The sequence below is a fragment of the Ambystoma mexicanum genome, chromosome 5p (assembly GCF_040938575.1).
Source record: "Ambystoma mexicanum isolate Mex_15411 chromosome 5p, UKY_AmexF1_1, whole genome shotgun sequence".
NCBI lineage: Eukaryota > Metazoa > Chordata > Amphibia > Caudata > Ambystomatidae > Ambystoma > Ambystoma mexicanum.
In genome coordinates, this window is record NC_090930.1 from 174,458,209 (window position 1) to 174,475,148 (window position 16,940).

Consider the following 16,940-nt stretch of genomic DNA (forward strand, 5'->3'; position numbering starts at 1 on the left):
ACTTTCCTCCCCTTAACTGGGGCATTGAGGCCCCGGACATTATATGTCAATATTTTCAGCTTCCCCATTGGGAGTGACCCCCCCCACATTGAATAAGCCCCCTTTGAATCTCCACAGACCCACCGGCCACCACCCACCCCCCCCGAAAAACCCTGCCCCCCGCCCGAAGACACCAACTCCCCCCAAAACCCCATAACTGTCCCGAGAAAGGCCCAAGAACCCTCGGATGCTCAGATGCACTGTCCTTCGCACCTGTCCCTCAGAATAACACCCCGGGGAGTCTTAAACCCCGCGTTACCATTACCATCTCTCCCTAGAGATTCCGGCGTTGAAACCCTCGCCGGGAACAAATGCCTCAAGACCATCGAAGTACTAAGACCCCCGATTTCCCTAGGGGTAACGGATCTCCCTTTCCTCCGGAGCCAGTCGCCCCATCTCTTGCCAACCGCTGGCAGACTTCAAAGGTCTCCCTCCCCTCGTTTACTTCTTCCTGTGTTGAACCTCTTTCCATTCCCATAGCTTCTTACTGTGAGTATCCCTGTGGCGCTGCCGTTTGCCACCTCCATCGTCCTCCTGGATGCCCATCACCTGAAGCCCCTCCTCACTAGATGTCACCCTTCTTGGCTTTCCCTCCCAGGAGAATAGCAATCCAAACGTGAAGGTCCACTTGTATTGAATCTTCCTGTTCACCAGCTCCCTGAACACTGGAGCCATAGCCCTCCTCTTCTGAAGGGTCACCTGAGCCAGATCCTGATACAGGTACATTTCCACCCCATTCATCTTTATGTGGTCCATTCCCCTGGCTTTCCTCAGGATTTCCTCTTTCTGTGGATAGGAAGACATCGCCACCAACACGTCTCTGGGACATTCCCCCAGCTCACCCGTCCTCCTGGGACCCACTCGGTGGACTATCAATTTTAACAGATTCCGCTTCTTCCTCTGCAAGTATGTCTCTAAACACTTCTTGTACCGCTTTCTTCAAGTCTTTCCTCCACCGACTCCACCATTTTCTTAATGCGGATATTCCCCCTACGGGACCGATTTTCTAGGTCCTCACATTGTAGCTCTAAATTATGCATCAGGTGAACCAGCTGTTCCTGTGTTTCGCTATATTGCTGTACTTAGTCTTCCACATTTTGCACAATCTTTTACAAAGTGTCGGTCCGCTCCTCCAGCTTTGAGACATCCTGCCGAAGATACTGGACCGCCTGCTTCATATCCTCTCATGCTGGCGAACGGATCCTGCACCGTGGACATGAATTTATCTTGCAGGTCCTTAAACCATACCTGCATGTCCTCCTTCGAGATCTGTAATCCCTGCATGGGGACCTGATTCTGGGCCTCGGGAGCCTCTGCCTGACTTCTCCCTCGGGAGCTGCCCGCTGTCCACATCTGGACTAGATTTGTGTCTGGTTTAGAAGAGATTGAGTGCGACCCAGATGGGCCTCCCATTCCTTTGTTCTTAGACATCCAGGTTCCGACCGTAGAAACCTCTGCACATCTCCTCGAGTCCCCCTTCTGCTGGCTTATTTTGTTCACGGTGGTGCCCACCACAGTCCACACCCCCTCGGGGCTCTGCTCGCCAAGACAGTCCGGGGACTCCCTTGCGCTTCCCCTCACTGCTCAAACGTACCCCCTGAGGTGTGGGACCTCTCCATCCACTGAAGTCTCTCCTGCGCCTAGTCGCCGCCAAAGGGTCCCCCTCCGGGGCGTCTCCTTCACCCACCTGTGGCTGCTCCCTAAACCAGTGAGGACTCCGGCTCGTGGCCCCTTTATTGTCCGATCTGCGGGGCCTCTACCCTTCCAACAGCCAGCTCCGGGCCGCTTTTCCTGCTCTGGGCACAATTAGACAGCCAGGTGCTTTCCACCGCTCCTGCTCCGTCACAACCTCGGGTTCTCACTGCCCCATGCAGGGCGGGCAGGTGTAAAATGAAGGTGCCCCCTGCCTAGGGCTTTATTAATGCAGGGTCCCCGCCCGAGACCTGATGCCTCCAGCGACCCTCCAGTAGTCGCACAGACCTCCCGGTGTCTACCTGCGTATGCCTTTGGGCACTTCACCCCAGAGATGATGGGTTCCACTGATGCTCCCTTTGTACAAAGCCTCACCGTGGCCACCAGCAGGCCCGAATTGTGACCCTGGTTGGTAGGGGGGGAGGGGGCGCACCACCCCCCCCACCACCACCAGGCCGCTTGTTGTCTGTTATCTCCTGGGGCCCCCCGATCCGCGCTCACCTCCAGCAATGATCCTTTCCTTGGGAGGTGGCCGATGCTCCTCCTCTCCGCTCTCCACTTCCGAATCGGAGGCGGTGCCTCCCGGGTTGACCCGTCACCGATGGCGCGATGCCCCAGCGCTCCCCGGGTCTCTCTGCTGCCGGAATCTGGAAGGCAAAACAATCCTCCCCCATCGGGGGGCACTCCTCACCTCCGACTCCTGCCGCTCCGGGTGGTTTCCTTTGGGCCGGCTCTTCGTCCTCTGCTGACTCGCGCTCTTGCTGGAAAAAGGCGCGGCCTCACTAGACTGTGCACCCCACTGCAGTCACGCACGCCTCTGTGCCCCCCACTGCAGTCACGCACGCCACCGATCGCGACCCGAGTCTTCTGTTCTTTGCTGTTCTCCGCCACCACCGGGAGTCGTATGGGCAAGAGGCTCCGTCACAGCGCTCACAATGCTGAAGTGTAGTGCTTCATTGACCAGTGGCCCGGCGGGAGAGACCTCTACACGTGACTCCTCGCCACGGCCGCCATCTTGGAATCTCTCCAGCTTTTGGACTTTTAACAGGAAAGCAAACAAGCATGCCTCTAGAATTAAGAAAGAAAAGTAGAAATAGAAACCATTACTGGCAGTCACAGGTCACTCCCGTCAGTGTGTGTTCAGTGTTCACACTGGACAGCCAGACATCGCTACAAATCTAGTCTGAAATATATACTATTTGCCATTCTTTAAGCAGTACAAGCTACTCACTGGCCATTTCTCTAGCTAGATGAATTATAGTACATTTGGGGGAAAGGTTCTCACTACCCGAGAGCTTGGACTTTCACATTTCGGCACCAAAACCAGGTGTAGTTGCTGAATATATTCTGTACCAGAAAAGAAGAGGTTTAGCTCCACTCTTCCAACTCCTGGTGGTCTCCCTTCTGCCCGTCTGTTCTCCAACCTACTCCACTCCTCCTTGTAGCTCTCTCCACCTAATGCAAACTCGATACAAACTCTGCACCTTTCCTGCTTCTAATTCCTTCACCAACCCTTTTGTGGTAGTCATTTCTATCCCTAGTCTGCTCCTCCGCTGGGGTTGGGGTTTCAAAATGTGTACCATTATTCACTTCGATTTTACATTGGTCTAACTTCAAAAAACATTTTGGCTCAGCTATTGTGTGTGTTAGGGCTGATTTTCTATACTCTGTCCTGGTGGACAGATGTATAGAAGGCCAATCTATAGTGTGACAGTGACAACTCTGGGGAGCTGTTACCAAACCAGTTTGGGTAGCAGTGAAAGGCAGTCTAGGCTATGTTTTTCAGAGGTGGTGAACAACACTGAATAAAATAGATACATATATACAGTCACTTGTTATAGGGCATAATACATATCAGAAACTCCCACAAAGGAAAGGTTAGATTAGTATTTTGCACTCAAGGTCCACAGAGAAGGATCCAAAACGAATTATGTCTGGGGCCTTTTGCCTAATAGTCAGGTAAAAGTTCCACAGAATCTTTGAAGCAGGAGTACAAGTTAGACTAGCTAACAGAAAACACCCAAACTTTCAAAAGTCTTGCGCAAGCAAGCAGTGGCAAAGCCAAAAGTGTTAGAATAAAGGTTTATTATAAGCCCATTGACTTGTAATGGGAATATAGAGGTAGGTAAGAAGATCTGTAACTTAACCCCCGTACTCAGATTTTCCCCAGACTTGGCAGGACAAAGGAAGATGGTCTGAGGTTGCTTTTCACGCCGAAAGTCGCAGTCCTCGATTTGCAGTTGTTGCAGGTTCTAGCTGATCTCCGGTTGGTGTCTTTCATTGCTGCAAAGACTCTCGATTGAAAAATGGAGCAAAATTTGATGCAGGAACCATCTTAGTACTGGACACGGGTCAGGTAAGTGATTTCTGACGGTGGTCCCCGCAGCACGGCGACGTAAAGGGACTCAACAGCCGCGGTCGGACTTTCCCTCCTATCTCGGGTCCCCTTGGTGCTAGGATGCCGACATTTTGCAGAAGTTAGTCTAGTAGGGCCAGCTGATGATCCCCCAAGTTCCAGGCCGAAACTCAGAACAGTGACACTGGCAGCACGACAGCCCAAATTCAGAGCTGGTCAGTCACAGGACAGTCCCAGGACACTTCCGAAGGCTCTTCGTTGCAGGGTACCGAGCAGACGCCCGGAATGTATGTTTCCTCCACACCAATGGTTGCATCCCTTTTGCAGGACTGCTAAAGATCACAAGCAAGACAGGACTCCTCCAGGACAGCAGCAGAAGTTGGCAGCCAAGCCTTCTTCCGACAGCTCTCTGCTGTCTTTGCGGTTCTCGCAGCTGGATAGGATTCTTGGCTCCTTCAGGTTTCTCCAGGATCTCCGCGGAATGGGCGCAGGGGTACTTTTAGCCTAAAAGCCAGGTAAGAGCTGCTGCCCTCACTAGCCAATGATACGACTAGCCCACACACACACACACCCCAGTAGTGGTCCAATCAGGACCACTGGCGGGAACATTCATGCATACCACTCAGACACACTGAAACCAGTTTGTGTATTGGGACCAGACAGTCCCAGGCCACATCCTTCCAGCAAACACACACAGCCCCTCCAGTAGTCCGCCATAAGCTTCTGCTTTCCCAGGCCCTGGCAGTCCTTATAAGGATTTGTTTGGCCTCTAAGGCCACGAAGAAGGCTAACGAACAAGATGGCAAAAGGACAAGCAAAAAATCTTGTGGCATGGCCATGTTTAACCAGTAACCACAGTTCGCATCCAAACGCGGTAAAGCTAAAACGAAAAGTCCCCAAAAGTAGGAAAGAAATCACTGCTGCCACCAGTTTATACTTTTAGCACATAGAGTAACCAAACATCCTGAGTGTTAGTCTAGGGCAAAACAAAAATGTACCCCATTGTACTGCAGTGTAAGCTGCATTCTACAATGATAAAAAGTTACAAGTGATTCAAAAGTAGTAACACAGCAACACGACTAAGGGAAACAATGTTTCCCCAATACTGACAGCCTGAAGGACATGTCAGTTACGCCATGACATATGAGCAAAAGCCAGTGCAGTGAAGCTTAAGGCTTCACTGCACTGCAAAAAGTACAGGTCAGATTCAAAAATAAAAGCAAAATGTTTAGGGGTTCCATAAAGATGGAAGGAAAGGTGAAGTAAAGAGAAATATTTCCTAAAAGTGTGTGCTGGTGCTAAGGAAGTATCCAGAGGCTGGACAGCAGCTTTAAAAAAAAGCCAATCCGCCATCTTCAGATTGGATAGCACATCTCACCCGTGCATGAGTACAGCATCAGGAGCGAAGACACGTCCGATTCCTTCTCTTGGGTAAGCACTTGTGATGCAGTGAGTGATTGCAAACTAGGCTTTCCTCCCTGGGAACACTGGGTGCAAATGTGGCAAAGGTACATTTCAGTTTCCCCTGCTCTGGGATGTTAATGCATGATCTCCAGGCATGGGAAGTGCGCCCTTTTCGGCAATACAGATCTTTCTCTAAAAGGGCAAGGAGCATATTTTGTGTGCACCAATGTATGTCCTCTACCTGCTGGAGAAGGTCAAGTGTGGGTGTCCAGAAAGACCACGTTGGGATTAAAGGTAAGGGAGAGAGTTGAAACAAGAGATTAAGCCCAAAATATGGCGCAAGAAATGTTGAGATGTCAAAATATAAGTTGGACTAATTTGGGAACCATGGCAATCAGCACAAACATTGGACGTGGCAACCTACGCAGCCATTCGAACTGAGGAAGCCGACGCACGGAGACGAATTGCAGACTTGAGCCCTGACTGAGGGATGGGAGGCACAAAGCAGGACACGCCTCATAAAATGAGATTATGCAGATATGACGGCCACAATAGTGTATTTTCAATGCGGAATGCATATGTAGCTAACAGGTTTCTCACACCAGATAAGCTGGTAGAGAGCAGCTGCAGTATTTGGAGTTTTGGTTAAAGCCGCCACACTTTATAAATAGGGGAGATACAAGATCTTTGAAAAGACGTTGTAACATGTAATTGAGCACTGAAAGGATGTCGTAATGAGCGAATGAGCAAGGACAACAAGCCCCAGCACAAATAGTCAAGTGTAGATTTCACATATGTGACTACAGTTTGAGGCACTATGCGTAAATGTAGCAGGGTGACCAAGATCAGTAACTTGTGGATACAAATAGGGACAGGAGTGAGTAGGAGTAAAGGCAAATTTAGGCTGCAGAATGGCTGCGCACTGTTGAACGTATGACATGATACCAAATGATGCGTTACAGGTGGGATTGAAACCCAGGAAGTTTTCTGAGCATTAACAGTGTGAAAGAAGGAAAGAATAAGATATATGGTAAGACACAATTAACAACTGTACTTTCACAATATCACAAATGGGTAATTATAAAGAGAATGTAACAGACTAGGGTTTTACCAACATGGTTCTGGCAATAAGAGAAGAAATGCCGGGTAACTATTTATGTATATTGTGGACAATGGCAGCAACTGAGAATATGTAAAACACGGTCACCAATAGAAAAGACATGAATTTACGTTTTATTTTTGGCATGAATTACATAACAAGGACATGTATCAGGGCTATTTGGTTATATAAAAGTAACAAGTCAAGAATTGAGCTTAATTGTTTGTCTAGATTTAGATATTTAGCTTTAAGTAATTATTATCATTTTTATTTTTTATTTTATTTTTTTGCGGACCCTAAATATCCTCCCCTCAACCCCTCCTCCAAGTCTGTCTATTTATACTCGAATACATGGTGTTGTATATAAAACGTATATCAGATTTTTGAGAAATTATACGCCCCGATTTGAGAAAGGCACATGACGTACCAAAACATGTGTCATCCAATAGGGCTCTCCTTTGGGAGACATGAGAAATTTCCAATGATATAAACCATAAGAATGTATCAAATCAAACTTGTGGAGCAGTTCTTGTGTGGAAGTGAAAAAACTTATTGACAACAGAGGGCGGGGAAGAGATTCCTCTGATTTCTTCCATACACGCGCAACACTGGATACACTAAAAAAGGGAGATTGGTCGCAGGGCCAAGAAAGTTGATACCGAAAAAAAACCAAGCATTTGTTCGAAGATTAAACCTAACATGCAATTTACTGTCTTTTGAAATAAAGAATGATACATCCTTTGAGACAAAGTAACCATGTCCTTGTGTTATCAAATATCACTCTGCCACACCAGATTGCGCCGGTGTTCTCCCTATTAGCGTTGTCACTTGCAACTGTGTGTAATGGTACTACTTCCACTCATCTCCCCAGAAACTCCGTAGCAGTCTATAACAAAGTTACCCTGAGACTCTACTGGCTCCCTGTGGTCAGTCAGGTCCTCTCACATTTAACACTCGTTTTCTGATTCACAAAGTACTCACTTAATCCTGGGAGATAAAGGACATATTTTCCCATGATTCATCTACCATCATACCTGGAACCAAACCAGCACCCCAGATGCCACCACAAAAAAACCCATTGGTATCAGCCAAACCTCGCCGCCCCAACCTTTCCATTCCCCAATTCAGCCTCAAGTGCCACCTAAAATATTGCAGCTGCAGAAATCACCCACATAAATGGTTCTATTACCACAGCTAGCATGCTGCATATCCAGCTCAGTGACCACCATAAGCAGGTATGGGTGACAGTCGGGGAGTTCAAATTCTAAGTGCTCTTCATTTCTGGGTAAAATATTTCGCATTTTGTGGTTTACGGTTTCAGCATAAAAACAGCATTTAAACACATATTGCAAGGGGCATATAAATCAAATATTGTTTGCAGACAAAACAAATCACAGCTACAACATCTGATGAACATAATGTATGGAGGTGGATGGTAAAGGTAGAAGGGCCATCTAGGATTTGCAGTGTCTGCTATGCGTATACAACCATAAAGGATACTGAACAACAATACGATGTGCGTTTCTGCCACAAACTGAGCTTGGCTACTTCCGTGTATATAGTTCTGTAAAACAAGAGAAATAATTCAAAACATTAATTGCACAGAAAGCCTAAAAATCATAGCAGGCCTGAAAAAAACATAAAATGTAGGCACAAACACATAAGGCAGCAGGAAGAAAACTATGAAAATTGTTATTGGTTATTTAGTGGGTACTAAAGTATTAGTAAATATTACCTGTAGCAGCAGCGAATATGGGAGGCTATGAGCCCACAATCCCAACTTGGAGCTAGAGTGCAGCAAGGGTGCATAAGGAAGGCTACAGGACCGTAACATCCCGTATTACCCAAGAGATCTGGGAAACACTTACTTGCATGCTGGGATTCAGATACATAAGAAAAAGGCACAGGAGCCGAGCAAGACACTTGGCGGCCTGGCAGCAGAAGTCTGTTGCATGTTTTCAAGCGTCAGGATGGGGCTTGGACGAGGGACTCAGGGAAGAGCGAGCAGTACATGCCCAGGAAGAGGGGAGGGTAGCAGAGCGAGGTGGCAGAAAAATGGGCGGGTGGGGGATGGGATATGGTCTCTGTAGCTGCGGGGCAGAACCGAAGTAGCACACTGAGGCGGGACGGCACATTAAATCCTGAAGGCATGAGGATCTATGGCTACACTGGCTATTATTGCCTAGAAGCTTTGGATCTCGATTGTCTCTCAGGATTCCATGATGGCATGCAATATGCTACTGATAATTATACTTCCTGGGATTCATGTTTTAATCTGAAGAAATGATCAATGTAGAAAGGGCGGTCACAGAAGAACTACATCAATGCATGCACTAAACTTGTTTCTCAAAAGAAACATAAGTCATGAGAAGGTTGGATGACATATGGAAAGCAATAAGACTCCAACATGACAGAGATCCTCAAAAAGAAATTGCATTATTTTATGCATTATTTTAACAAAACTTGGCATGGTCTAGATTTAAACCTCAAATTAGAAAAAAAAAACAAGGGCACTCAAGATTATGAAAAAAATCAAGAAAGACCATACACTTTAATAAAAACAGGTTTTCCCCTTATCCTTGAAGTGGCTTCACATAGGGTGAAGGCAGGAAGAGATCCTTATTTTCTTATACCACCTTGTATCCCACAATGCTACTCTACAGTTAGGATCTCCGATAGGCACACACAAACCAAGGTGAGCAATAATGGGCTATGTGGGCTCACGGCATATTTCAGGATGGCTGTGGCCAACGCTTTGTAGAGAGAGGAGAGACTATCATTCATTGCCTTTCCCCTTTCCTCCGATAGATTTTAACAGTCATTCTTTCTGGTTGGCAGCTTCCTCCAAGGAACGTGTCAAAGAGATGAAGGCAGTCACAAAACCTGGAAGGATAAAACATACTGAGATGCAGAGGACAGTCTTTTGGCAAACGCTGTTCAATTTAAAGGCTGTTGTCCTGCAGACTGCCTTGGTAACAGAGGCCGATATAAGCAATGCTCTTGGCAGGACCACGTTTAAGTAACTCGCCGCTCATATGCAGCCCTCTATACACCCATGAAAGCAAAAGGAATATTGCTGCATGCCACCAATAAAGGATTATGCACTTCCTGGAGGGAGACGTTTGTGCAATAATCTGGATGTTTTGGCATTGGCCTCATGTGACACAGAAAGGGTGTGCTAAGTCTGGGGCAATATAATGGAGGTTTATTCCGCAATGGGGGCAAGTCCATGTGAGCCTCTTTCTATAGGGTACCCAGAGTAGAGTTATTGTGAGACTTCAGTCACTTATCGCGCCTACTTTCTCCCTCTGTAGTGCCTGTGCTGTGGTGCTATTGATTCTTTCTTCAGAAGTGAGTAGTGCTTCTGGCTGGTGGTAGATCCCTCCCACCCTTTAATATATATCATTGGTTGGATGCCATCCAAGACATTAAGGTGCAGGTCTTCCAAGGTTTCAGTGGGGTGGGAGAGTTACATTTTGCCTGGCCTTCTGTTCAAGCAAGTATCTCAGCCCTTATGACGGCAAACTCAACCTTGAGTCTTAGCGAAGAACAGACGCTAGAAATCTTCAATGCACCATCTCATCAACCCTACGGGTAATGACCAGGTTCTATCTACCCAGAAAACCAGTAAAGACATAATTAAGCTTAAAAAAAAAAAAAGAAATGCTTTAGTACAGAGCATCATGGCCACTTCCTGAGGGAAGGGACATCTAAAAGCAAACATTCCCTCGGGTTTAGGGGTCAGGAATGAGCCATGCCTTTTCTTAGAGGACATTGAATATAGAAAAGTTACTTACCTGTGGTAACATTCTTTTGACAATGTTCCTCCCACGTATTCCTCATCTTATGGGTTCTCCATATCCGGCTTTAGCTGCTTCAGAAAACCTTTCCAGCAGGGGGCGCTGCGCATCGACGCGTATCGACTCGATGTCCCTCAAGGGCCTCCATCTCAGTGTCGACGTCAATGGTACATAGCGCGTGCACAACCATTGGCTTCAGTTCCGTTTTTACGTGTATTGGTTTATTCCTGAAAGAGTGTAAACTGCAATGACAAGGAAAAACTACTGCAGGGCCTGGTTGGGGCAATGAGGAATACGTGGGAGGAACATCCAATTGAAAGGACGTTACCACGTGCAAGTAACTTGTTCTTCAAATGGATTGTGTCCTCCCACATATTCCTCATTTTATGATACACTCCCAAAGCAGTATTTGCATTTATGGAGGAGGGAGTCAGAATTTAGTTTCAAATTAGAATTTCGGAGTTCCTTATTGGTCTATGTGTACAAAATGTAACACTGCCTTCCCAAAAACACCTTCCCGGCCAGACAACAATGCTTGGTGAAAGTGTGGACTGAAGACCATTTGCTGCCGCACAAATATCCTAAATTGGGACGGCCCTCTGCAAGGCAGAGGAAGTATCCATGCCCCTGGTCGAATGTGCTCTGAGACCTTCAGGAGGATCTTTTTCAGCTAATCTGTAGCATTCAGTGATTCCAAGGATGATCCACCTAGATAAGTTTTGTTTTGAGACCACCATACAAAACTTATGGCCTGTGTAACTGACAAAGTTGTTCCTCTTGTCTTAATTTAGACATCCTGGAAATGTCGAAGCTAAATGCACGTGTCAGGTCAAGCCTGTGTAGCCTCTCCTCTTCCTTTCCAGGATGAGGTGGGGGATAGAAAGAAGGTAGAATGATTTTTTGAGCTAAATGAAACTCACAATTTTGGGAAAAAAGGTAGGTTCAACATTAAGGACCACTGCCCATCCTTAAAGAAGGCTGTAAGGAGGCTTGCAGGACAAGACTTGAAGTTCACTCCCCCTATGGGCTGATGCAAGAGCCCCTAAAAGGATGGTTTTTAAAGTTTAACTATCTTAAAGGACAGGAGTGGATATCCGCGAATGGAGCACACATTAGGAATTTCCAAACTAGGTTGAGATCCCAAACTGGGACCTCAAAAGGGACCGGAGGAAAAACGTTTGTCAATCCTTTCAAAAACTGTATAACCAGTGGAATCCTGAAGAAAGATACCTCTTCAGAGGAGCGCTTGAAAATTGCTAGCAGTGCTAGAAACCCTTTAATTGTGCCAACCTGGAGCCCCAGATTGGCCAGGTGTAACAAGAATGACACCATAGGTGTACTGCATGTAAAAGGGTCCACATTGTTATCCCTGCACCAGCTGGCAAATTTGGTCCAACGGTAGCGGTATAAGGATTTCGTTGCTGGCCTTCTGGCCGAAAACAATCTCCATTATGTCGTCCGGGAGGTCCCAATCCTTATATCTCAACCTCTCAGAAACCATGCTTGAAGGTCGAGTGTCTTGACCTCTGGATGGAGGACCCAACCCTCCTCTCGCAAGAAGTGGTCCTCTCTTTGTGGCAGACGTATTGGAGGGCAGATGGACATGTCCAGAAGGTCTGGGTACCACATCCTCCTGGCCCAATCTGGAACAATTAGGATCATGGCTTTCCCGAACTTTCTCAACCTCCTGATGACTTGAGGAATGACGGGGACTGGAGGAAACGAGCGGAAACTCCCAGTCCACCACAAACGCATCCCATAGAGCTCCTCTTGGGGGAAATTCCTTGAAGCAGTACAGTTCGCACTTCTGGTTGACACTGGTTGCGAACAGATCCACTTGAGGGGTTCCCCAGAGGCTGAAGATCTCTTGAAGGACTTCCTGAGCTCGTACCCACTTGTGGGAGACTCTGCTCTGCCTGCTCAGAGCATCCACCGCTGTGGTCACCTTTCCGGCTAGGTGAACTGCTGATAATGAGATTCCCTTGTTGAATTGCCCAGAACCAGAACGGCTTAGTCTCTCTGCACAGTGGTAGTGACCATATACCCACTCTCCTGTTGAGGTAGTACATGGCCACTGTGTTGTCTGTCATTATTAGGATGTTCTTTCCCTGTACAGAGGGCAGGAAGGCCTTCAGCGCTCGTCTGATTGCCCTCAGCTCCAAATGATTGATGTGTAGTTTGGACACTGATGGAGACCAACGACGGCTGATTGTCAGAACGTTGGCGTGGGCTCACTGCCCCATGTGTGAGGCGTCCATCACTACAATCACCTGCCATGGTTGCCAAAAAAGGTTCTCCCTTCAGAATGTTTTCCTAGTAGGACCACCACAGAAGGTTTTGTGCTACTCTGCTTGGAACCTGAAGGTGGTCTGACATCCTGCCTGAGAATTGGGACCATTCAGTCCTGAGAGCCCATTGGAGATCTCTCATTCAAGCCTCTGCACCAGGTAAATGCAGGGTGCTATGAGGCAGAGCAACCTCAAAATCGCTGGGCACGCTGGAATTTGGTCACCATGTGCAGGTTGTCTTGAGCCCTCACCTTGGGTGGTGAGGCGTTCCCCAAGGAAGCGTCTAGGACAGCTCTGATTAACTGGAGCCTTTGAGATGATATAATGTGGGACTTCGCGAAGTTGAGGAAGAAGCCCAGTCTGTGGAGGGAGTGACAGGTGGAGCTGAGATGTTCCAGGGCCTGTTCAGGAAAACGGGCCCTGATCAGCCAATCATCAGGGTAGGGGTAGATGTGAATCTCCCGCTCTCCTGAGACTCGCTGCAACCACCGCCAACAACTTGGTGAAAACCCTCAGGGTGGAGATCAGCCCAAATGGTAGAACTCGAAACAGATAACGAGAACCGTCAACGGCGAACCTCGGGTACCTTCTGTGCTTGTGATGGATTGGCAAATGAAAGTAAGCATCCTGAAGGTCCAATGATACCATCCAGTCCTGAAGCTGGAGGGTCTGAAGGATCTGAGAAAGAGTACCATCTGGAACTTGTCCTTCCTGAGGAATTTATTCAAGTCTCTTAAGTCCAAGATGGGTCTCAATCCTCCATCCTTCTTGGGGATTAGAAAGTAAGGGGAGTACCAACCCTTGTTACTCTCTGCTAAAGGTACCGGTTTTATAGCACCTTTCTCTAGCATGGTCAAGATTTATTGCATAAGGAGCAGATCAGGATCTTTGAAAGAGCTGTTCCCTGGTGGATGATCCTGAGGCTACTGTTTCTAATGCCCATGCATCTGAAGTAATACCCCGTCATTCTTTCAAATGCTGTCAGAGAGTGCCTCCCACCAGTGTTTTGTGGGCTAAGGCCTCAGAGAAGTTTTGAGGAAACTGATGCAGTGGCTGATGGTAAAGAAGCCCCTGCTTGGGCAGTCTTAGCCCCTCGTCCCCGTCCACCACAGGGGAATCTTCTCTGACCTCTTTGATTAGACAGTCCTCTCCCTCTTCCAACTGAGTAATAATGAAAGGACCTACTCCTCCAAGATGTACCAGCGGGGAGAGTTTGTGGCTGTCTGATTACTGCGCCAAGGGATTTGGCTGCTGCTTTGAAGGTCTGCAGCTTCTCCAGGCTCTCGTCAGCCCTGCTGCCAAATAAATGTGTGCCGTCAAAGGGCAGGTTAAGAAGTCTAGACTGCACATCTGGAGCAAAACCAGACTCTCAACCAGGCAAATATGCGCATTGCAGTGCTAGCCGCCATTGCTCTGGTGATACCGTCAGTAGAGTCTAGAACAGTCTGAAGGGATTCACACATTGCATCTTCCCATCCTTGACCATGATTAACAAGCTGTCTCGTTCTTTCCCCTCTGGGATATGTTCAACCGCCATCGCTATGCAATCCCATAAGGTGAAAGTGAATTTGGCCAGTGCACATGTGGCATTTGCCGCTTTTAGGGTCATACTCCCTGCAGAGAAAACCGTTCTAGCCAAAACATTCTAATGCTTGTCATCTCTGTCCGTGGGGGTAGTTGGGTATGCCTTTTATTTGGATGTAGAAGTGGCAGCCTGAACTACCTAACTTCCGCGAGTTGGATGCTTTGTCAGATAGTAAGGGTCACTGCTTGACTCTTGGTACTTGCTCGTCAGTTTTTTCTTCACTGCTGGAATTCATTCTGGAGTCTCCCAATTGGTATCAACTCTCCTTTGTAGAGCTACATGGAAAGGAAGAATAGGGTCCTCCTGGGCCCCTTATGTAAAATATCAGTCAGGTTGTCCTGCTCAAAAAGTGGTGCAGGCCTCCTGCATCCCAGATAGTCTATGACCCTAGACATCAGTTGCCTGTAAGATACATTGGCATGGTCTGAGGAATCTGGTCTGTCAAACTCTATTTGTGGGGAAGTGTCCAACCCACTTGCAGGGTTTCATGAAGGTCTTTTATTCTGGAGTCTTCTGAAATTAAGGCCTCTGGAACATTGTGTGTCCCATACTGTAACCCAAAAAAGGTGATTCACACGAAGATGGCTCATCATCCTCATAAATTGAGGAAAGAGACTTCAGTCTTTCCTAGGCAGTGGGGTGAAAGTTTTCTCGACATCCTTAGAAGGGTTTAGTTATTTGTGTCGACAATGCTGTTGAGGATTTTTTAGATACAAATGTTGAATCTTTCGGCACCGATGGCATCGATTTTGTCTTCGAAGCAGTCTCTCCTCTACTTGAGGGAACCTCCGAGGGCTCCAGAGGAGTTTTTTCCTAGACACCTGGGACTGATGGTGCACAGGATTTGGCCCTTGCCTTCTTTTTTTCATGTTTGTCGGTATAGGCTTGGCCCTGATCTTTCTTCGAAGGGGTCGAGGCCGCATTCTTGAATACTTTGAGCATTTTTAGTCTGAACCTCTCCCACTCTGCCGGTGAGGCCGATTTGGTCGATCACAAGTCCCATTCCGGGGAGGAACTCGCCGACGAAGACAGCAATCTGTGGTGACTTTTCTTCAACTGCCGTGCAGATGATGACGAGTGGTGTGAGCCAATGCATGTTCGGGACCTTTGAGCTTTCTTCCGAGCAGAGTCATCGCTCGACTCGGAGGATCACTTTTTTGACAGGGTTGTCGAAGGAGATTTATGAGACCTTCCTGCAGCTAACTTCCCTCTTTCATGGTCATTGATAGGCTGTGAAACCAGATATTATGGAGAAGCCTGGTTTGTTATCATTAAAGAATCATTACCCATTTAGGGATTAATTATCCATTATCCATATATGTAGCCATTTGCTATAGAAGAACAAGTTACTTCTTACCTGGTAACGTTCTTTCGATGGGATGTTCCTCCGACGTATTCCTTACCTTTGATAATTCGTCTCCAGCTTGCTGGTCCTCGGAACATCTCAGTAGAGGACGCTGCGTATCGACGTCCGTCGATTTGGTGTCCCTCGACAGCCACCGTATCGGCGCCGACGTCACCATGCCCATAAATAGCCACACGCAGCGTCCGTTGCTTAGTTCCGTTTTGTAGCATAAGATAAGTCCTGCATTAATTGGTTATTGACCTTGAAGGAGCGTAAACTGCAACCACAAGGGAAGTATCACTGCAGGGATGGATGGGAAGGGCGATAAGGAATACGTCGGAGGAACATCCCATCGAAAGAACCTTACCAGGTAAGAAGTAACTTGTTCTTCGAAGGGATTGTGTCCTCCGACGTATTCCTTATCTTTGATAGACTCCCATAGCAGTGGTGTGTAATTGGAGGTGGGAGTAAAAACGCCATGTTTCCCTTTAGGAATGAACAGAATTTAATACCGCTTTGCCAAACCTAGTCTCTTGACTAGAGGAGGAATCCAGGTTGTAAAATCTTGTGAAGGTATGTGCGGACGACCATGTGGCAGCCGCACATATGTCTTGAACCGGAACCCCTCTTTGGAGGGCCGAAGAGGCTGCGATACCCCTGGTTGAATGAGCTCTAAGATTATGAGGAGGCTCTTTCCCTGCTAGTTTGTAACATTCCAGAATGGCCAAAATAATCCATCTGGAAATGTTCTGTTTTGTTATCGGTAGTCCCAATTTGTGCCCTGAGTAACCTATGAACAGTTGGTCTGCTTGCCTAATCCTAGCAAGTCTGCTGATGTAAAAGCTTAAAGCCCGCCTTGGGTCCAGCCTATGTAGCCTTTCTTCTTCTTTCCCCGGATGGGGAGGAGGATAGAATGAAGGTAAGATAATTTTCTGAGTGATGTGGAATTCAGAAACCACCTTTGGGAGGAAATTAGGCTTCACCTTTAGGACAAGTTTGACTTTATGAAAAATTTATGAGGGGGTTTACAAGATAGAGCTTGTAATTCGCTCACCCTTCTAGCAGATGTTAGTGCCACTAATAAAACAGTTTTAAGGGTGAGAAATCTTAGCGAACAAGAGTGGAGTGGTTCGAAAGGAGTACCCATTAGGAAATGTAAGACTAAATTTAAGTCCCATAAGAGAACTTGGAATGGTCTTGGAGGATAGACATTAGTTAATCCCTTTAGAAATTGTATTACTAAGGGTAATTTGAAATACGATGGCTCCTCTGCAGTGCGCTTGAAGATCGATAGCGCTGTGAGATAGCCCTTGATAGTGCCAACTTGAAGGC

The 16,940-nt window shown here is 47.2% G+C and overlaps 1 protein-coding gene across 1 annotated transcript in view; it reads right to left on the reverse strand.

Moving 5' to 3' along the window:
- MAGT1 (magnesium transporter 1) overlaps window positions 1-16,940 on the reverse strand; it is a 629,140-nt gene that overhangs the window by 135,805 nt on the left and 476,395 nt on the right. Inside the window, exon 7 of the mRNA XM_069612586.1 lies at window positions 8,091-8,154. Within this exon, the coding sequence (XP_069468687.1) occupies window positions 8,091-8,154 (64 nt within the window). The remainder of the gene's footprint in view (window positions 1-8,090; window positions 8,155-16,940) is intronic.